The sequence below is a fragment of the Bos javanicus genome, chromosome 6, assembly GCF_032452875.1.
Source record: "Bos javanicus breed banteng chromosome 6, ARS-OSU_banteng_1.0, whole genome shotgun sequence".
Taxonomy (NCBI): Eukaryota; Metazoa; Chordata; class Mammalia; order Artiodactyla; family Bovidae; genus Bos; species Bos javanicus.
This window is the reverse complement of record NC_083873.1, coordinates 34,994,422-35,010,976: the sequence shown is the minus strand read 5'-3', so window position 1 is coordinate 35,010,976 and position 16,555 is coordinate 34,994,422. Positions and strand designations below refer to the sequence as shown.

Here is a 16,555-nt window from a genome sequence, read left to right as displayed (position 1 = left end):
GGAAGGGGAGAAAAGTAAAATATTCTGTGGTTTTACACTTGGGAAATGAGAAGCTAGAAGTACCATTGACAAATATTATAAACACCAGAGGAGAAGCATACATTTGAGAGGAAAGAGGAATTTATTGTAGTGCATATAAACTACTTAATAGTCTCTCTGTATGAAAGAAGTGTTTTACTGAGATGTTTGGCATATGAGTAACATTAAATGATCTTTTCACAATGAAAAGAATACTATTCCTAAAAGAAATGTACCTCTCATACGAGTCTGCTGTTTAATTATACACTCTTTTGGATGAATTTTGTATTTTACTGTTTTTTAATTACAAAAGGGTAATCATTATCCTAGAATAATATGTTTTATCTCTAAATGTTCTGATAATAGTAAAAATCACAGAATAATACAAAGTTGAAATATCTCTTCACTATTTAAACTATTGTATTTATTTATGTATGACTCCTTTCAAATTAATCTGACTCAGGAAAACTAATCTTACCCTATGGGATCACAGAACAATTATTTAGGCTTTACGTATTTCCAAGAAAAGGCAGTGTTTCAATACAAGATGTTCTCATAATAATAATTTTAGGAAAAATGAGTTGTTCTTCCTCCATATTATTTTAATCCTTGGTCTTTCCTCTGTGGACACTGCGAATGAGTTTGTTAAGCTCCACAGGATGTGTGATCATACACCAGGTAAGCCATGTCTTTTCCCCCCTTAAATCAAAAAAATACCCGTATCTATACAGCAACAATAAATTTAAATAGCTTCAAAATTCAATAGAAAATTAAAAAACTAACAAAGTTTCATATTCTTTCATTGTAAAGAATACATGCTAGGAGCTTATAAAAATTGCATTGAGTATTTATATACCAGTATATTAATGGGCTAATAATTAACTTAGTATTGATTCTTTTTTTACTGATGCCTTTATATAATTGCTTCTGGTTTCTTTATTTACTGTAAGTAGAATTTTTATAGACCTAAAATTAATAATTAAAGTTCTTTATTTTATCTTTGTAAAGATAACCCATAATGATGTCAGGGCAATGAAGATTTATTGGCCTAATTTCATATGTGGGGTAGATATTCACTTTATGCAGGAGCAGCAACATAATATGTGGGGCCCTTTCAAGTGAATGCGTAGATACACATGTTCATTAAGCCAGCTCTGCTTCTATGAGCCATGAGACTAGTGGCATTCATTGGACAGCTGAGCAGGTAAAGTATATGTAAGGTAATAAAACCAGTGGATTCAGGCTAAATTCTCCTATAAGAATAAACCAATTGCAAAATATACTACTTTCTTTGATACAAGCTGTCAGGCACACTGAAACACTGCTTAAATTTGACTGTGTTTCTTTGACCTTTGCTATGATATGGTAAATATAGTCCAGCCACATTATTCCCTTACCTAATGCCAGAAGGTAATTTATCATCATTTTAAAACTTTCACAATATTATTCAGATAATAACCACTATCATTTGCAGAATAAATACAATTTTCAGGAATAAAAACCACATAAACATACTTTTTTAAATTTAATTTTTTTAATGAAGCATAGTTGATTTATAATATATTTTTAGTTTCAGGTGTACAACACAGCATTCAGTTAGACACACATATACTCTTCTTTATATTCTTTTTTAGATTTTATATGTTCTTCTTTAGATTCTTTCCCCTCATGGTTATTATAAAATATGGCAGTAGGTCCTTACTGTTTATCTATTTTATATATAGTAGTGTATGTATGTTAATTGAAACCTCACTTACCCCTCCTCCCTACCTTTTTCCCCTTTAGTAACCATAAATGTTTTCTATGTCTGTGAGTCTTTTTCTGTTTAATCTTAATAACTGATAACCTCCTTTGAAGCCTAGTAATAGAAATACTACAATGATGTAATATTGGATACTATTTAATAACACTTACTACATCCCAGGCTCTATTCAAACTATTCTACATATGTTTCTTCATTTGATATTTATGAGGTAGCTATCATTATTCTTATTTTGAAGATGAGTAAACTAACCCTCTGCCTAAGGTCATGCCTTGTAAGTGAGAGAGCCTGACTCCTGGTCTGTTGGACACAGGCCTCAGCTGAACCACGGTACTCAAGTAGACTCTGAAGTGTGTTCACCTGCCTTTCTCTTCCTTCTGCTTGTGTTTGATGCATCATACCTGCTTCAGAGTCTGGCCATATCTGAATATTCCATATGACCAGCGTTGATACTCCCAGGGAGTTTGATTTCTTGAGAATCCAAATACTGTCACTTATTTCTGCTTCTGATCAGAGAGAGGTAAGTGGGTGTTTTTCAGTGTAGCTTTTCCATGATAATGGCCAGTGGGCAGTTGTAATTGAAAGTTGCCATTGGTTATTCACAAGATCTTCTTGGTGCTGATGCAATGGCAGGGAAAATTCAGAGTCCTCTTCCCCTCACTTCCTTCTGAGCCATTTCCACATTCAGTTATGCTAACTATGATTCCTCCTAGGCCAATGCTGATAAACTGTTCTGGTTGAATCCCTACATATTTGATTTGTTTCTAAACAATAGTCCAATAGACATCAAGAGGATTTTATTTCACTTTGAAGATTTGTTTGTACAATTGGCAGACTTGTCCCTACAGAAAGAGTTTGGCTGCTTGCCTTCCAAGAGAAGCTGAATCCTGTAGTAACAATGTCAGCAGCATGGCTGAGGCTGTGTCCTCCTCTCGTGAGACCACTGGCTTTCTACTTTAACTATTTCCCCTGTATTTACCAGGTATATTTAACTCTCCTTAATAAACCTCTTATTCATCATGATCACTTTAGTTACTCTTTTTAAGAAAGATTTTGTAAAAGGTTTGGTAGTATATGATATACAACTTTTAAAATGATCATTGCTGTGAATATAAGCAGTTTAAAAGAGAAAAATAAGAAACTAGTGAACATTTAACTGTTATATCACTTTAAAATCACTTATAAATTTTGTGACACAACATAGAGGCAGTTGTGGATGACTAAGAAGCACTGAATTGCCTAGCAAGACTTATTTGTAAAAAGTCTTTTTTCCTAAAACTTAGTTTCCTCATTTATAAAATTAGAATAACATATCTACTTTACAAAGTTTATTTTAAGGATCAAAGAAATCAACTGGAACACAGTGAATTATTAACATGGTTATGACTATATGATAAAATTTTCTCAGCTATATTCAATGTTTATATTTTATTTTCTTTAATATTTTCACTTAATATTTTATATGTAATTATTTCCATGTATCAACATAATTTAAATGCTCATGGTATTCCATTGTTCTACTTTTAATTTATAAGTCTCACTGTTTCAAACTCAACATGTTTATAAATGAACTTATGCTTATCACATAACAATAAGTCAAAAAGAACAAGATTAAAAATGTAAAGGCTTAAATGTATAAAAATGCTTGTGCATTTCAAGCACTAAAAGAGATCTGCAGAAGTTTTAATGAGTTTTCTCCATGGTATTTCAGCTCTTGATATGCTTTTCCATGTTATAAAAAGTAATCATTCTCACATATGCCTCAGGATAAGTTGACTTCTATACAAAATAGTGAATATAAGCTAATTATTTTGAAGGATTGCTGCTTGAATTTAGTTTACAATGTGTTTCATAACATATACAAAATGTCACACAAGTTTGCCAATATGCTGGAAGCACTATGGTACTCAGAAAATAGCTACACACATAGCTAAGTTTTATTATAGTGAAATGATGCATGATATAATCAGCAAGGGAAAAGGACCCAGGCAGAATCTGGAGAAATCCAGCATAGGCTTTCTTAGGCTCTCTCCCTCCTATAAGGGGGTCCCACTTCTGTGTGGGATCTTTTGTTTTCCAGTCACCAAAACATGCAGTAACATGCAATTATTCTGCCCAGAGAAGTCCACCAGGTATCCAACTCCTAAGGTTTTTACTGGGGCTTGTCTTAGTCAGCTTACACTGCTATACTGCTATGACAAGTACCATAAGTAAGGTGGCTTATAATCAATAGAACTTTACCTCTCACAGTTTTGAGATCAGGCTGGCATGGTCAGTTTCTGATGAAAGCCCTCTTCTGGACTGCAGACTCAACTTCTTTTCTTCTCACATGACAGAAAGGGAAGGAGGGAGAGAGCTTTCTGGGGTCCCTTTTAAAAGGGCACTAATCCTACTCATGAAGGCTCCACCCTAAATACCTAAATGCCTCCACAGGCCCCATCTCCTAATACCATCCCTTTGGGAGTTAGAAATTCCTCATATGAGTTTGTAGGGGACACAGACTTTCATCTTAAACAGGGCTGGTCATGTAGGCACCCTCTGCTGAGCACATATCAAAACTCTAAAAGGAAAGCAGAAGTTCAGCCTAAAACATATCATTTGTACAATGAGTCAGGGCACTATGAAGACACTTTTTAATTAGAGAAGCCAAGTTCCCAGATATGGATCAAGGGCAAATCCTTGAAAGTCAGCATTTCTAAAGGTAGCAGTCTCAGGCCTGCTATATAAACTCTTTTCTGCTCATGATCTTAAAGATATTCTCCATGCCAGAGTTGGTTAGCAAGCCTGTCTTCTGCGGATAGCATCCCCAGTTTGTGTCAATAAAGCAGGGTTGAAGAGAATATTAAATGAAGTAGTTTTTGTTCATTGTTCCCAAGAAGAAGAAAAGAATCCCCTAGCTTTTCAGAGGATTCCCCTGTGTATGGAAGGATGACAGTTGAAGAGAAGATGCTGGCAAAATTGACAATTCTTTCCTGCCTCATGTCTTGCAATAAAGTGACCATGGAATCTAAAGGTGAACAGTCAGAATGCTATGTGCTTGACATTCTCATCTGAGCCAAAATTTATAACACATGCATCTGACGATAAAAAATAAATGGGACAGGATACCAGGATTCATTTACATAGTCACTACATATGCTAAGATTAGTCTCCTAACAAGAAGCACAGGAGCTATTTATCAACAACAAATTGTTTCTTTGACACCAAAGATTTTACACCAGATCTAATTATTAACTGCCCTGTGATTAAATACAGTGAATGGATGTCTTTCCACTGGTGCTAACAACACTATAAATTCAAAACTGCACCTGACACTGTAGTATTATTTTGTGTTGTACTCATTGTCAAACACGAGGAATAATCTGTTGGGATTAAGTCACAAATTGTGAGCATGTTGCACAGCTGTCTGAGTGGACATGATTCTCGCATCTTAACAAAAAATTGCAACATAAAAAAATAGTTAAGCCATATGTTAACTGCACAAAAAATTTGAAAAACACACCCCAAAAGTTTATAATTGCCAGTTTTACTATGCACAGCTTCAAAGTGGATCTGAAAAGAAATAATAAGTATTTTCTCAGTATTATTTCTCAGAAATAATAAGTATTAATATTTTCTCATGGTCCCAGAGTGACTAGTTGGGATGTTTAATAATAAACACTATTTGGTTTTAAATAATAGGAAATATTTTAAGAGAAATAATAAGTATTTTATTATAAATTTAATTTGAATTATTCAAACGTACTTATTTTGAACATCACTGTTTCAGGGGAAATATAACATGGCATTTTGTTTTGTTGATATAATTGGTTAATGTAAACTCAAGTATCTTCACCTCTCAAACTAATTACCCCAAAATTTATTATACAGTGTTTGGAGAACTAAAGAAGTCAGTGAAAGAAAATTATTGAGTCTCATTTTGCCAGTCATGTAGAAATTAAAATACACATCTACCTTTTACAAAAAAGGATATCATTTTTATAATCAACAGTCCCTTAAGAACTCTTTTCTAGACTTTATAATCTTAAACAAGTGTTAAATTTAAAATTTTTCAGGGATATTTATAATAGATTCAAGAGGTATCTGCACAAATATTAAGTGCCAATAAAATCAGGTACTTTTATAGATGTTTGGGATACATACATTTTTTTAAATTCCTATTTTTTGGAGCTTACACTCTACCAGGGATAGAGAAAGATAAGTAAATATGTAAATTATACAGTCTGGTAAAAGGTGATAAATGTTATGCATAAAATAAAAAGTAAAGGAAGGTAGAGAATCAGAGTACTGTGGGATGTGCTGAATGTGAATAGGGAGCCAAGTGTAGTATTAGTAAATAAAATCATGGGATAGGGCTCGATTTCTGGAAAAATAGTAAACTCTGCAGGCAATGGGAATATAAAGAAAACTGTAATTTTGTTGTAACACAAGTTGACAGTGGAAGATGTACCTATAGAGTAATGTGGTATTTCATTGTTATGTTTTATGTTTAAAAATTTTTTCCATGTGCTTCTGAACACCATGTTGATATAGCTGTTTTGAACATGAAAGAAGAGAGACATGTCACAGCATATGCTAAGCACTAAATGAGGGTTATAGGAGTTTATTATCATAAGAGTTTAGTGTCTATTAAGAACTGAATGTTTGGGCAAATCTCATGAAAGAGGTAATTTTAGGCTGAGCATTCATTAAATCAACCATTTATACCCTGTGTGGAGTATCATATGTTTAAATTCATTCTTTTAGTAACAATGAAAGATTTTTGAGCAAGAGTGTAAGATAATCAATAACCTCAGATATGCAGATGACACCACCATATGGCAGAAAGTGAAAAGGAACTAAAGAGCCTCTTGATGAAAGTGAAAGAGGAGAGTGAAAAAGATGGCTTAAAATTCAGCATTCAAAAAATGAAGATCAAGGCATCGGGTTACATCACTTCATGGCAAATAGATGGGGAAACAATGGAAACAGTGACAGACTTTGTTTTCTTGAGCTCCAAAATCACTGCAGATGGTGACAGCAGCCATGAAATTAAAAGACACTTGCTCCTTGGAAGAAAAGCTATGGTCAACCCAGACATATTAAAAAGCAGAGACATTACTTTGCCGTCAAAGGTCCATCTACTCAAAGCTATGGTTTTTCCAGTAGTCATGTATAGATGTGAGAGTTGGATCATAAAGAAAGCTGAGTGCTGAAGAATTGATGCCTTTGAACTGTGGTGTTGGAGAAGACTCTTGAGCATTCCTTTGGACTGCAAGGAGATCAGCCCTGAATATTCATTAGAAGGACTGATGCTGAAGCTGAAGCTCCAATATTTTGGCCACCTGATGCAAAGAACAGGTGAAAAAGACCCTTTTAATTGGAAGAGACCCTGATGCTGGGAAAGATTGAAGGTAGGGGGAAAAGGGGATGACAGAGGATGAGATGGTTGAATGGCATCACCAGCTCAATTGACTTGAGTTTGAGCAAGCTTCAGGAGTTAGTGATGGACAGGGAAGTCTGGAATGCTGCAGTTCACAGGGTCACAAAGAGTTGGACATGACTGAGCAACTGAACTGACTGATAGCATCATCATGTGTGTGCATGATTAAGATTTATTCTAAGTTCTTTCACAGATCAGTCACAAAATTACAACTATCCTGACTTGAATATATTAAGACCTCAATAGGTGATAGAGAAAGGAACAAAATGAAAACTGGGAATGTTAGTTAAATGTGAATATGTATTTAGCAGAAAACAACCAATTGGAAACACAAGAACTTAGAATAAAAATAACACCAACATTTAAATAAAGTATCAGTGATAAGAAGTCAGTCATTCCATTAATGGAAATAGAAAGGTTAAGAAGGAAGTACAGATGCACATGGGAAGAGAAGTTTAGTCTGTGATACCTTAGTTTAAAGCTCTCTATCCCTGTGTGCATGTGTGTGTGAGCTTCTGCATGCCCAGCCACTCAGTCATGTCCGGTTCTTTGTGACCCCATGGACTGCCCCTTGCCAGGCTCTTCTGTCCATGAAATTTTCCGGGAAAGAATACTGGAGTTGGTTGCCACACCCTCCTCCAGGGGATCTTCCCAATTGGGTTGGGAAGATCACCTGCATTGGTAGGCGAATTCTTTACCACTGAGCCACCTCTATCTCTATGGAAATGTCCAAAAGTCAATGAGTAATGTAGGTCTGGAACCAGAAAAGGGTTTTTAGGTAAAAATTGGAAATTATTGCACTGAGGTGATAGTTGAGGCCACAGAATTAAATTGGGTAGTTAGAAAAAAAGTAGAGAACTGAAGATAGAAACATGGGAGAGAGAAAAAGGTGTAATCAGAACCAGAAAAGTACATGAGCCTCTGAATCAAAGTCTTTAAGAAAAAAAGAAAAGATTAAAAAAAGACATAATGATGTAGAAGGAGGACCTGTGCAAATAAACAAAATAATAGAAATAAAAATGTTGGGGAGATATCTGTTTATTTTTGCTATAATTTACATGGAGTTAAATTCACTGCTTTTTTTTTTCTTTAATTCACTATTTTTGACATGCAGTCTGTGAATTCTGACAGATGGGTAGTCATGTAATCACCACAAAAGTCAAGATGGAGAACAATTCCATCACACCCTCAAATTCTCTTATGTACCTTTTTAATCAAATCTGCCTCTACTCCAAGTCACTGTCAACAGTAATATGTTTTCTCCCCTTACCCTTTTATATTTTGCAGAGTATCTTTTACATTAAATCATGTAAAACATTATACAAATCCACCAGTATCTGTTCTAGATACTATGTCTACCACAACATTATAACTTTTCTTTATCTTTCATGCTATGTAGGCTTTTGAGCCTGGCTTCTTTCACCTGGTATATTTGAGATACTTTGTTGCATGTCTTCCTTTTCATCACCAAGTAGTGTGATTCATTGTATGGATGGATCTACAGTTTGTTTTCCCATTTAGCAATTGAAGGATGTTTTGGCTGTTTACAGTTTGGGGTGATTATAAATAAAGCTGCTATAAACATTCAGGTTTACATTCATACATACAGGTTTTTGTGCATGCATAGTTTTCATTTCTCCTGAGTTATGCAGCAGTAGCATAATTTATGGAGAAGGCAATGGCACCCCACTCCAGTACTTTGCCTGGAAAATCCCATGGATGGAGGAGCCTGGTAGGCTGCAGTCCATGGGGTCACTAAGAGTCGGACACGACTGAGCAACTTCACTTTCACTTTTCACTTTCATGCATTGGAGAAGGAAATGGCAACCCACTCCAGTGTTCTTGCCTGGAGAATCCCAGGGAAGGGGGAGCCTGGTGGCTGCCATCTATGGGGTCGCACAGAGTCGGACACGACTGAAGTGACTTAGCAGCAACAGTAGCAGCACCATAACTTAGTTATAAAATAAATATAGTTTTAACTTTGTAAGAACTGGTCAACCACTTGCCATTTCCATTAAAATGTATGAGAATCCTAATGGCTCCACAATCTTGTCAGCACTTGGCATTGCCAATATTGTTTATTTTACTATTTTAATAATATATTATTGTATTTAATTGTGATGTTATTTTACATTTTCCTAATGACTAACATTGTTGAACATATTTCAGTACCTTTGCCATTTTTAATATTCTTTTGATTGAAGATTATAACTCTAAAGAAAAAAGCAAAAACAGATGATAATGTTGAGTAAAAAACATTTCATTTTCTGAGTTGTGACTTAGGATAAATATAAATGACAAGTGTTAGAGTAAATCATCTGACAGGGCTAATCTATTTGGTAAAGATTGCTGATATGATTAAAAGAGCTTTAAATTATGTTTGAAGTGTTGAGAAAATTATCCCACAAACAAGATCAATAACAATAGACATGAATTTAAAAGAACAAAATAAAAACTGATAATTGAAGGAAAAGTAGTAAAGATGGTTGAAAACAATGTTTCCATCCATCCCTAACTAATGAACAGAGTATGAGTGCCTGTTCAAAACTAATGAACAGGCAATGAATCTGAAAATGTAATATAAACAACTGTTCACATTTCTAGAAGTTGTTGGAAAGGGACACATGAAGTGTTTTAAGAGCAATGAAAGGATACGACTTATTTGATAGATATGGTTTTGATAAATGATGAAACTGAATAGCACTGAAAATTAATATATACATTAGTATGAGGGTGAAAACATGTTAGCATTGGCATCAGGATGAAAGATAAAGAAAAATTATAATGTTGTGTAAACACAGTATCTAGAGCAGATACTGGTGGATTTATATAGTGCTTCCCTCTGTGTATGACAAAAGTTGCCCAGAGGCACTGAGAGGTCCTCTCACAAGTCTGTTAGAAACTCCATTCTGACCTCAGCAGGGATCAGAGTTATCGGTCCTGCACAATGTTACTGTGTAAATGATGAAATAAAAAAAATAAAATCCTGATGCTAATCTAGAACTAAGCATTAAAAATAAAAATAATTTAAATAAGTAATAAATAAAAATAAAATATTATATGAAACATGTATGGTGATAGGTGTACTATAAACAAAAATAGAAGTAGAAGACATCAGTATGAAGTGTCCCTTCATTATTCATCAAATGCCTATTGAATAAGTGCTGAATGAGCACTGAGAAAAATTAAGTGGATAGAGGGGTAAATTAAACACAACCTCTCTTCTCATGGAGTTCAGACATTAAACAAGCAATTAAAATAAAGAATGGTAAATATTGGCAAAGACAGAGTGCTTTGAAAATGTAAGGCGCTCTTCAAGCAGTTCAAATTTAACATGAGCCTTTATAAAATGTGGAAATAGGATTAATAGAAAAGTATAACTTGAGCACATATCAGGGTTCAGAAAGCAAAGACCAGAACAAATTGAGACTTATGAAACATTCCAATAGAGTGGTAAAGGAATTTTAGTTCTGTTCAGAGCAGGGAAATGAATATTAACAGATTAGTCATGCTATTTGCACAAAATGAGAGAATATTGAGTTGGCCAAACTTAATTGTACTGATCTTCATCAAAGAAAATAAATGGACTGGAAGGAGTTTGAAGTTCTACCCAAGATAGAAGTTGTGGAAAGTTTGCTTGAAATAATTCCATGTCTCTAGAAAAACATGCCAACAACATCATAGAATCAAACTCTACCTGACCTTTGAGAAAAAGTGAAGAAGAAATAGAGCATTAGATAAAGGATGAGATCATCTACTCAATCTTCCATCCATTTGTTTACTCGTCTTTAAAAAGACAGTTTAGTACTTCTATATGTCAAGCACTGTGCTAGTCAGTAGCGACACAAAGTTTAAGAAGTGGAAACCCTGAGCCCTGTCCTCACAAAAGCTCACACTCTAATTGAAAGTAGGAACAAATGTGCAATTACAGGACTCAGTGGGTAAAGAATTCACCTGCAACGCAGAAGACACAGAACGCAGAAGGCAACATGAGCCTTTATAAAACGTGGACATGAATTCGATCTCTGGGTGAGCAAGATCCCCTTGGAGAAGGAAATGGCATCCCATTCCAGTATTCTTGCCTGGGAAATCCCATGGACAGAGGAGCGTGGTGGGCTACAATCCTGGGGTCACAAAGAGCTGGATACAATTGAGTGACTAAGCACACACGCAGGCCTGACAAATTCAACAGGAACTTCAGAGCATCAAACAATTAAAAGAATCTATGTAATTCTATCGAAAGGAAAGATGTAAAAGAAAAAGAAAATGATGTTTTATTTAGAGGCTGATTTTTATTAATTCAAGGACAAATTGCCCATTGAACACAGATATGTACAGGAACTTATAAAGGTATCTAACCATTTTTTAAATATTTTAGTAATAAATTAAAAAAATACAAATCAGATGATATACAAAAGTAGATTTGTAGCTGACTGTATAATAAAATAGATATAGCTTCAATTGACAAATCAGTGCCAACCAATCTTTAGTTGTTTGTTACAAGGTTCTGTACTTAACAAGTATCCATTAAATATTTTTTCAAAATGAGAATATAGCCAATATCTTATCATAACTTTAAATGGAGTATAGTTTATGAAAATATTGAATCATTATGCTGTACACCTGAAACTAATAACATAACACTGTAAATCAACTAGACTTCAAAAAAATTTTTCTTTCATTCTAATTACACAGGCATGCAGTTTGGTCACATTTTATGTGAATTTGAATTATTTAAATATGAAGTAGAATGTATTTAAAATATTTATAGATCTCACTCTTGAAATAAATGTTAAAGCAAATAACCTTAAATTTAAAAATCAATGACCATGTTTTGAAATGAGTGAATTGTAAACAGTTTACACTATTTCCACAAGGTGGAGCCATAGTGGTAACTGTATCCAGTAATGTATTCTTCCAACCTTTTCTTTCCACATTATGTATTACGTTTATAACCATATTTATCGTTTATAACCATATTTATAACTTGAGGCTTTCTAAATAACTGAAATTATTCTATATCTAATAAGTGAACTGAAACACTGTCTTCAGCAAATTGAGTATGTTGGGGATTTATCCCACTGTTTTACTGCTGTCTAATATTCCTTGCTGAAAAGAGAGCGGTAGTAATAGTGTTAGTCTCTTAGTCCTGTCTGATGCTTTGTGACTCTGTAGACTGTAGTCTATCAGGCTCCTCTGTCCATGGGATTCTCCAGGCAAGAATACTGGAGTGGGTTGCCATTCCCTTCTCCAGGGGATCTTTCCGACCCATAGATGGAACCCAGGTCTCCTGCATTGCATGCAGATTCTTTACCGTCTGAGATACAGGGAAGCTCTGCTGAAAAGATACTATAATTCACTGAACAAGTCCCTTTATCAGTGGTCATTTAGGGGTCCTACTATTCTTCACTAGTGCAAATGATATCATGAAGAAATTTCTTGAACATTATCTTTGTGCAAGTGTGTCTGGAATATATATTCTGCTGGGAGAAATTTCTGGCTCAAAGCAAATGAACATTTTTAATTCTGTCAAATTGTCCTATTCAAAGGTTCCAACAATATAAGGTCTAACCAACATTATAGGAGAATGCTCATTTTCTGCATGACTCTTTTGTTTTTAAATGTTGCCACCTGATATAAAACGTTGTTGATGGTAATTTGTTACTCCTTAATTAGTAATGAGGTTGAATAAGTTTTGAACTGTAGTTGTTCACTGACTTCCCAGCTCATATTACTTGCGCCTTTGCCACTATTTTTACAGGGTTACACTCTTTTTTCTGAGGATTAGTCAGAACTTTTTGTTATAGATATTAGTCATTAGATTGTTGTATCTGTTAAAAAATATTTTCTCTTCACCTAGCACTTTGAAATTTCATAATATGTGGCTTTCATTGCAAATGAGTTTTGAGTCTAGGTGGTCAAACATCAGGATTTTTCTCTTATGGCTTCTGGGTTTTGTTTTGTGTTGAAAAAGCTTTCTAAACAACAAAGATATTCTGTTTATTTGGTTATAATGTAATCATTTTTTCACATTTAGTATTTTTATGCACATGAAATTTATATTTTTATGAAAATACAGTTAGTTTAGCACCATGTATTGAACAGACTTTGTTTCCCTTCTGTGATTTGAAATATTACCCTCATCACACACTGGTTTCAATTGTGTGTCCAGATAGCCTATTAGTTCTACAGTTGACAAAAATCTTAATATTTATCACAAATAAATGCAGTGGATCACAGAATTATTCTCACTTCCAAGAAGCAGGAAAGGGCTTCAGAAGAAGCAGCTCAGAGAGTTCAGAGATTTCGTGAAATCCCATGACTGCATTGGTGGGTGATCTGGGCCTGGGAATGCATTTTTCCTATTTCTGACTCAGTGTTTTTCCCATTCTGCTGCAAACTCTAATTTGACATCAACAGAAAAACAGGTCACTTTTACCCTCTTTTGTCTTAATTCTTTTTCAGTAACAGAGGAGTATTCATACTGTAGTAGATCCCCATGCCAGAATGGGGGTACATGTATAAATGCAAGAACTAGCTTTATCTGTGCTTGCCGACATCCTTTTACTGGTGACAACTGTACTGTCAAGGTGGCAGGAGAAAACGCTTTAGCTCCAGGTAAGAATGTACATGTGTCCTTGGATTTGCTCAGTGTCATAAACAAATATATTTTTTGAAATGTTTTCAAATGAATGTTTAGACCTGCTTAATCTGGACTCACTTGAGGATTAATTCCTTTTACTTCTGAAATTCACTGAATAACATACATGATTTTGTCAGGTAAACTAATTCATATACACTAGTTGAAATTTTCAATGTTGCTTTAATAGAAGCAGTTTATTAAAAATCCCCCAACTTGTTTTTTCTAGTGCATCTTAAAATAAAATATATATTGCATAAGAAAATATAAATTATACTTCCTTAGAAAATATATATTATATATATATACACCATATAATATATATGTATACATAGTGTATATATATGTATATATATAAACTTTTTGTCCTCAAACAAGAATACATCTTTGATTCATATCAAATCTGATCCCTTAAATAAAGCTTTAGTAAGTGTATAGCAGTCCGTCTTCTATAAAGGTCATAATACTGTTCTGACTGGCTGAGGGCTTTTAGACTATGCTAAAATATAGTGAGTAGGGCAAGATGCCTTTTTGTCCATTTACTTACATAAGTATTGGTTGCTATAGATTTACTTCCAGAGTGTATCATTTTTGATTTTCACACAACAAAATGTGTGCAGTGCTTAATATATATTCTCTTTAAAATGATGGCAAAAATATGTTTCAAATCAGGCTTTTCTTAATAATATGCTGCATAATAAAGAGTGAATATTTTAGTCTGCTTTTAAATCTCAGCCTTTGTAAGTACATTTGGCATTAATTACATAGAAGATTGCTTTTGTCTACCTCTCTATAGTGCATATGATTTCCTTGGGTTTCCGTTTTAGCCTCCAGAAACTGTTTGACAACATGCAGGAAAAATTGTTTCTACATCATGTCAGCTTTAATTCATCCAAGGGGCTTTAAAACATTCTGGCATACCATAATAATCATAAAATGCTTTGAATCCCTTCATCTCTGGAGAGATCAAAGACACACACAAATTAATCTTTGAGGCCTTTTTGTGAGTGATATATTGAGTGTTACTGTCATTCTACCATGATCTAAGTGGAGAAACTGAGTCTCAGAGAGACTAAGCAGTTTTGGGTAGTTCAGGCAAGAAAAGAGGCAGGCATCCAGACACACGTGCCCTTGTTAAGTCCAATGAATAACCATTTTACTTCTATTAACCCTTTTTATAACTGAGATAAAGAATAAAGATATAAACAAAACAAGATCAAAACATGAAAATCAACTCTTTCCATTTTTTTCCACTAACAGATTTTTCAAAAGGAACTTACAGATATGCACCGATGGTGGCATTTTTTGCATCTCATACTTATGGAATGACTACACCTGGTCCTATCTTATTTAATAACTTGGATGTCAACTATGGAGCCTCATATACGCCAAGAACTGGAAAATTCAGAATCCCCTATCTTGGGGTGTATGTTTTTAAGTATACCATTGAGTCAGTTAGTGCTCATATCTCTGGATTCTTAGTGGTTGATGGAGTAGACAAGCTTACATTTGAGTCTGAAAATGGTAACAGTGAAATACACTGTGATAGGGTTTTGACTGGGGATGCCTTATTAGAATTAAATTATGGGCAGGAAGTGTGGTTGCGCCTCGTAAAAGGAACAATCCCAGCCAAATTTCCCCCTGCCACTACATTTAGTGGTTACTTATTATACCGTACATAAATTAGCATGAACGACAGACTGTCACCTTTACTGAGAAGCAGCCAGTGTTTTTATTTATCTTTGCATGCACATCTGCTCTGTTTTTGGTTTTTCAACATGAATGAAAACGAACCTCTTTATAAAATCTGAGTAAGGCTCTAAGTTTGTTTATTTCACAAAATTATTTAATTATCTTTTAGACAACCCGTATATGAAGGAATTTTTGCTCTTAAGAGGTTTAGTAGCATAGAAAACAAAATTAGTTTTTTAGCATAACCATTCCTATTTTTGTTCTTTCATGTTAAGGCATTGCAATATAAAGGAATATTATAAAATGAGAATCAGTCAATATTGCCAGTCACAGTAATATTTTCAACAGAACATTTAACTTTTGTGATTCCTTGTGTACATAAATATATAACATATATTTCTTAAATTCACATGTTCAAAGTACTCAAAGACCAAGAAGTCTTCCTTTAACTTTGATTTTTCAGTCTTTTCTGTTTTAAAATTTTACATATTGAAATTTTCACTTGTAATGAAAATTTTTAAACTTGAATTAGAAATTTGAAATATGCTTTACTATTGTTTCCTTCCTAAACTATATTCAATATCCTGTGAAAAGCCATAATGGAAAAGAATATGAAAAACAATATATATGTGTGTAACTGAATCAATTGCTATACACCACAAACTAACACAACATTGTAAGCCAACTATACATCAATAAAATTTTTCTAAAAGACTATTTTTTCCTTCCTATAATTAGAGAATAAAGAAATAGTTAACACATGAACATTTACACCCAAGTCTAAAGACACAGAAGTGGATATTTTATCTTTCTTTCATCATACAATAACTATGTGTGTGCTCTGTCACGCTCAGCTCTTCATGACTTCATGGACTGCAGCCCAGCAGACTCCTCTATCCATGGGATTTCTCAGGCAAGAATACTGGAGCCACTTCCTTCTCCAATGGATCTTTCTCACCCAGAGATCGAACTGGGTCTCCTGAACTAGTAGGCAGATTCTTTACCACTGAGCCACCAAGGA

General features: G+C 34.2%; 1 protein-coding gene across 2 annotated transcripts in view; it reads left to right on the top strand.

Moving 5' to 3' along the window:
* The window catches only part of MMRN1 (multimerin 1), a 93,615-nt gene extending 77,364 nt beyond the window's left edge, over positions 1-16,251 (top strand). For both annotated transcript variants that reach the window (XM_061419675.1, XM_061419674.1), the window contains exons 8-9: positions 13,668-13,820; positions 15,103-16,251. In XM_061419675.1, the coding sequence (XP_061275659.1) occupies positions 13,668-13,820; positions 15,103-15,524 (575 nt within the window). In that variant the 3' untranslated portion in view covers positions 15,525-16,251. The remainder of the gene's footprint in view (positions 1-13,667; positions 13,821-15,102) is intronic.
* The last annotated feature ends 304 nt before the right edge of the window (positions 16,252-16,555 follow it).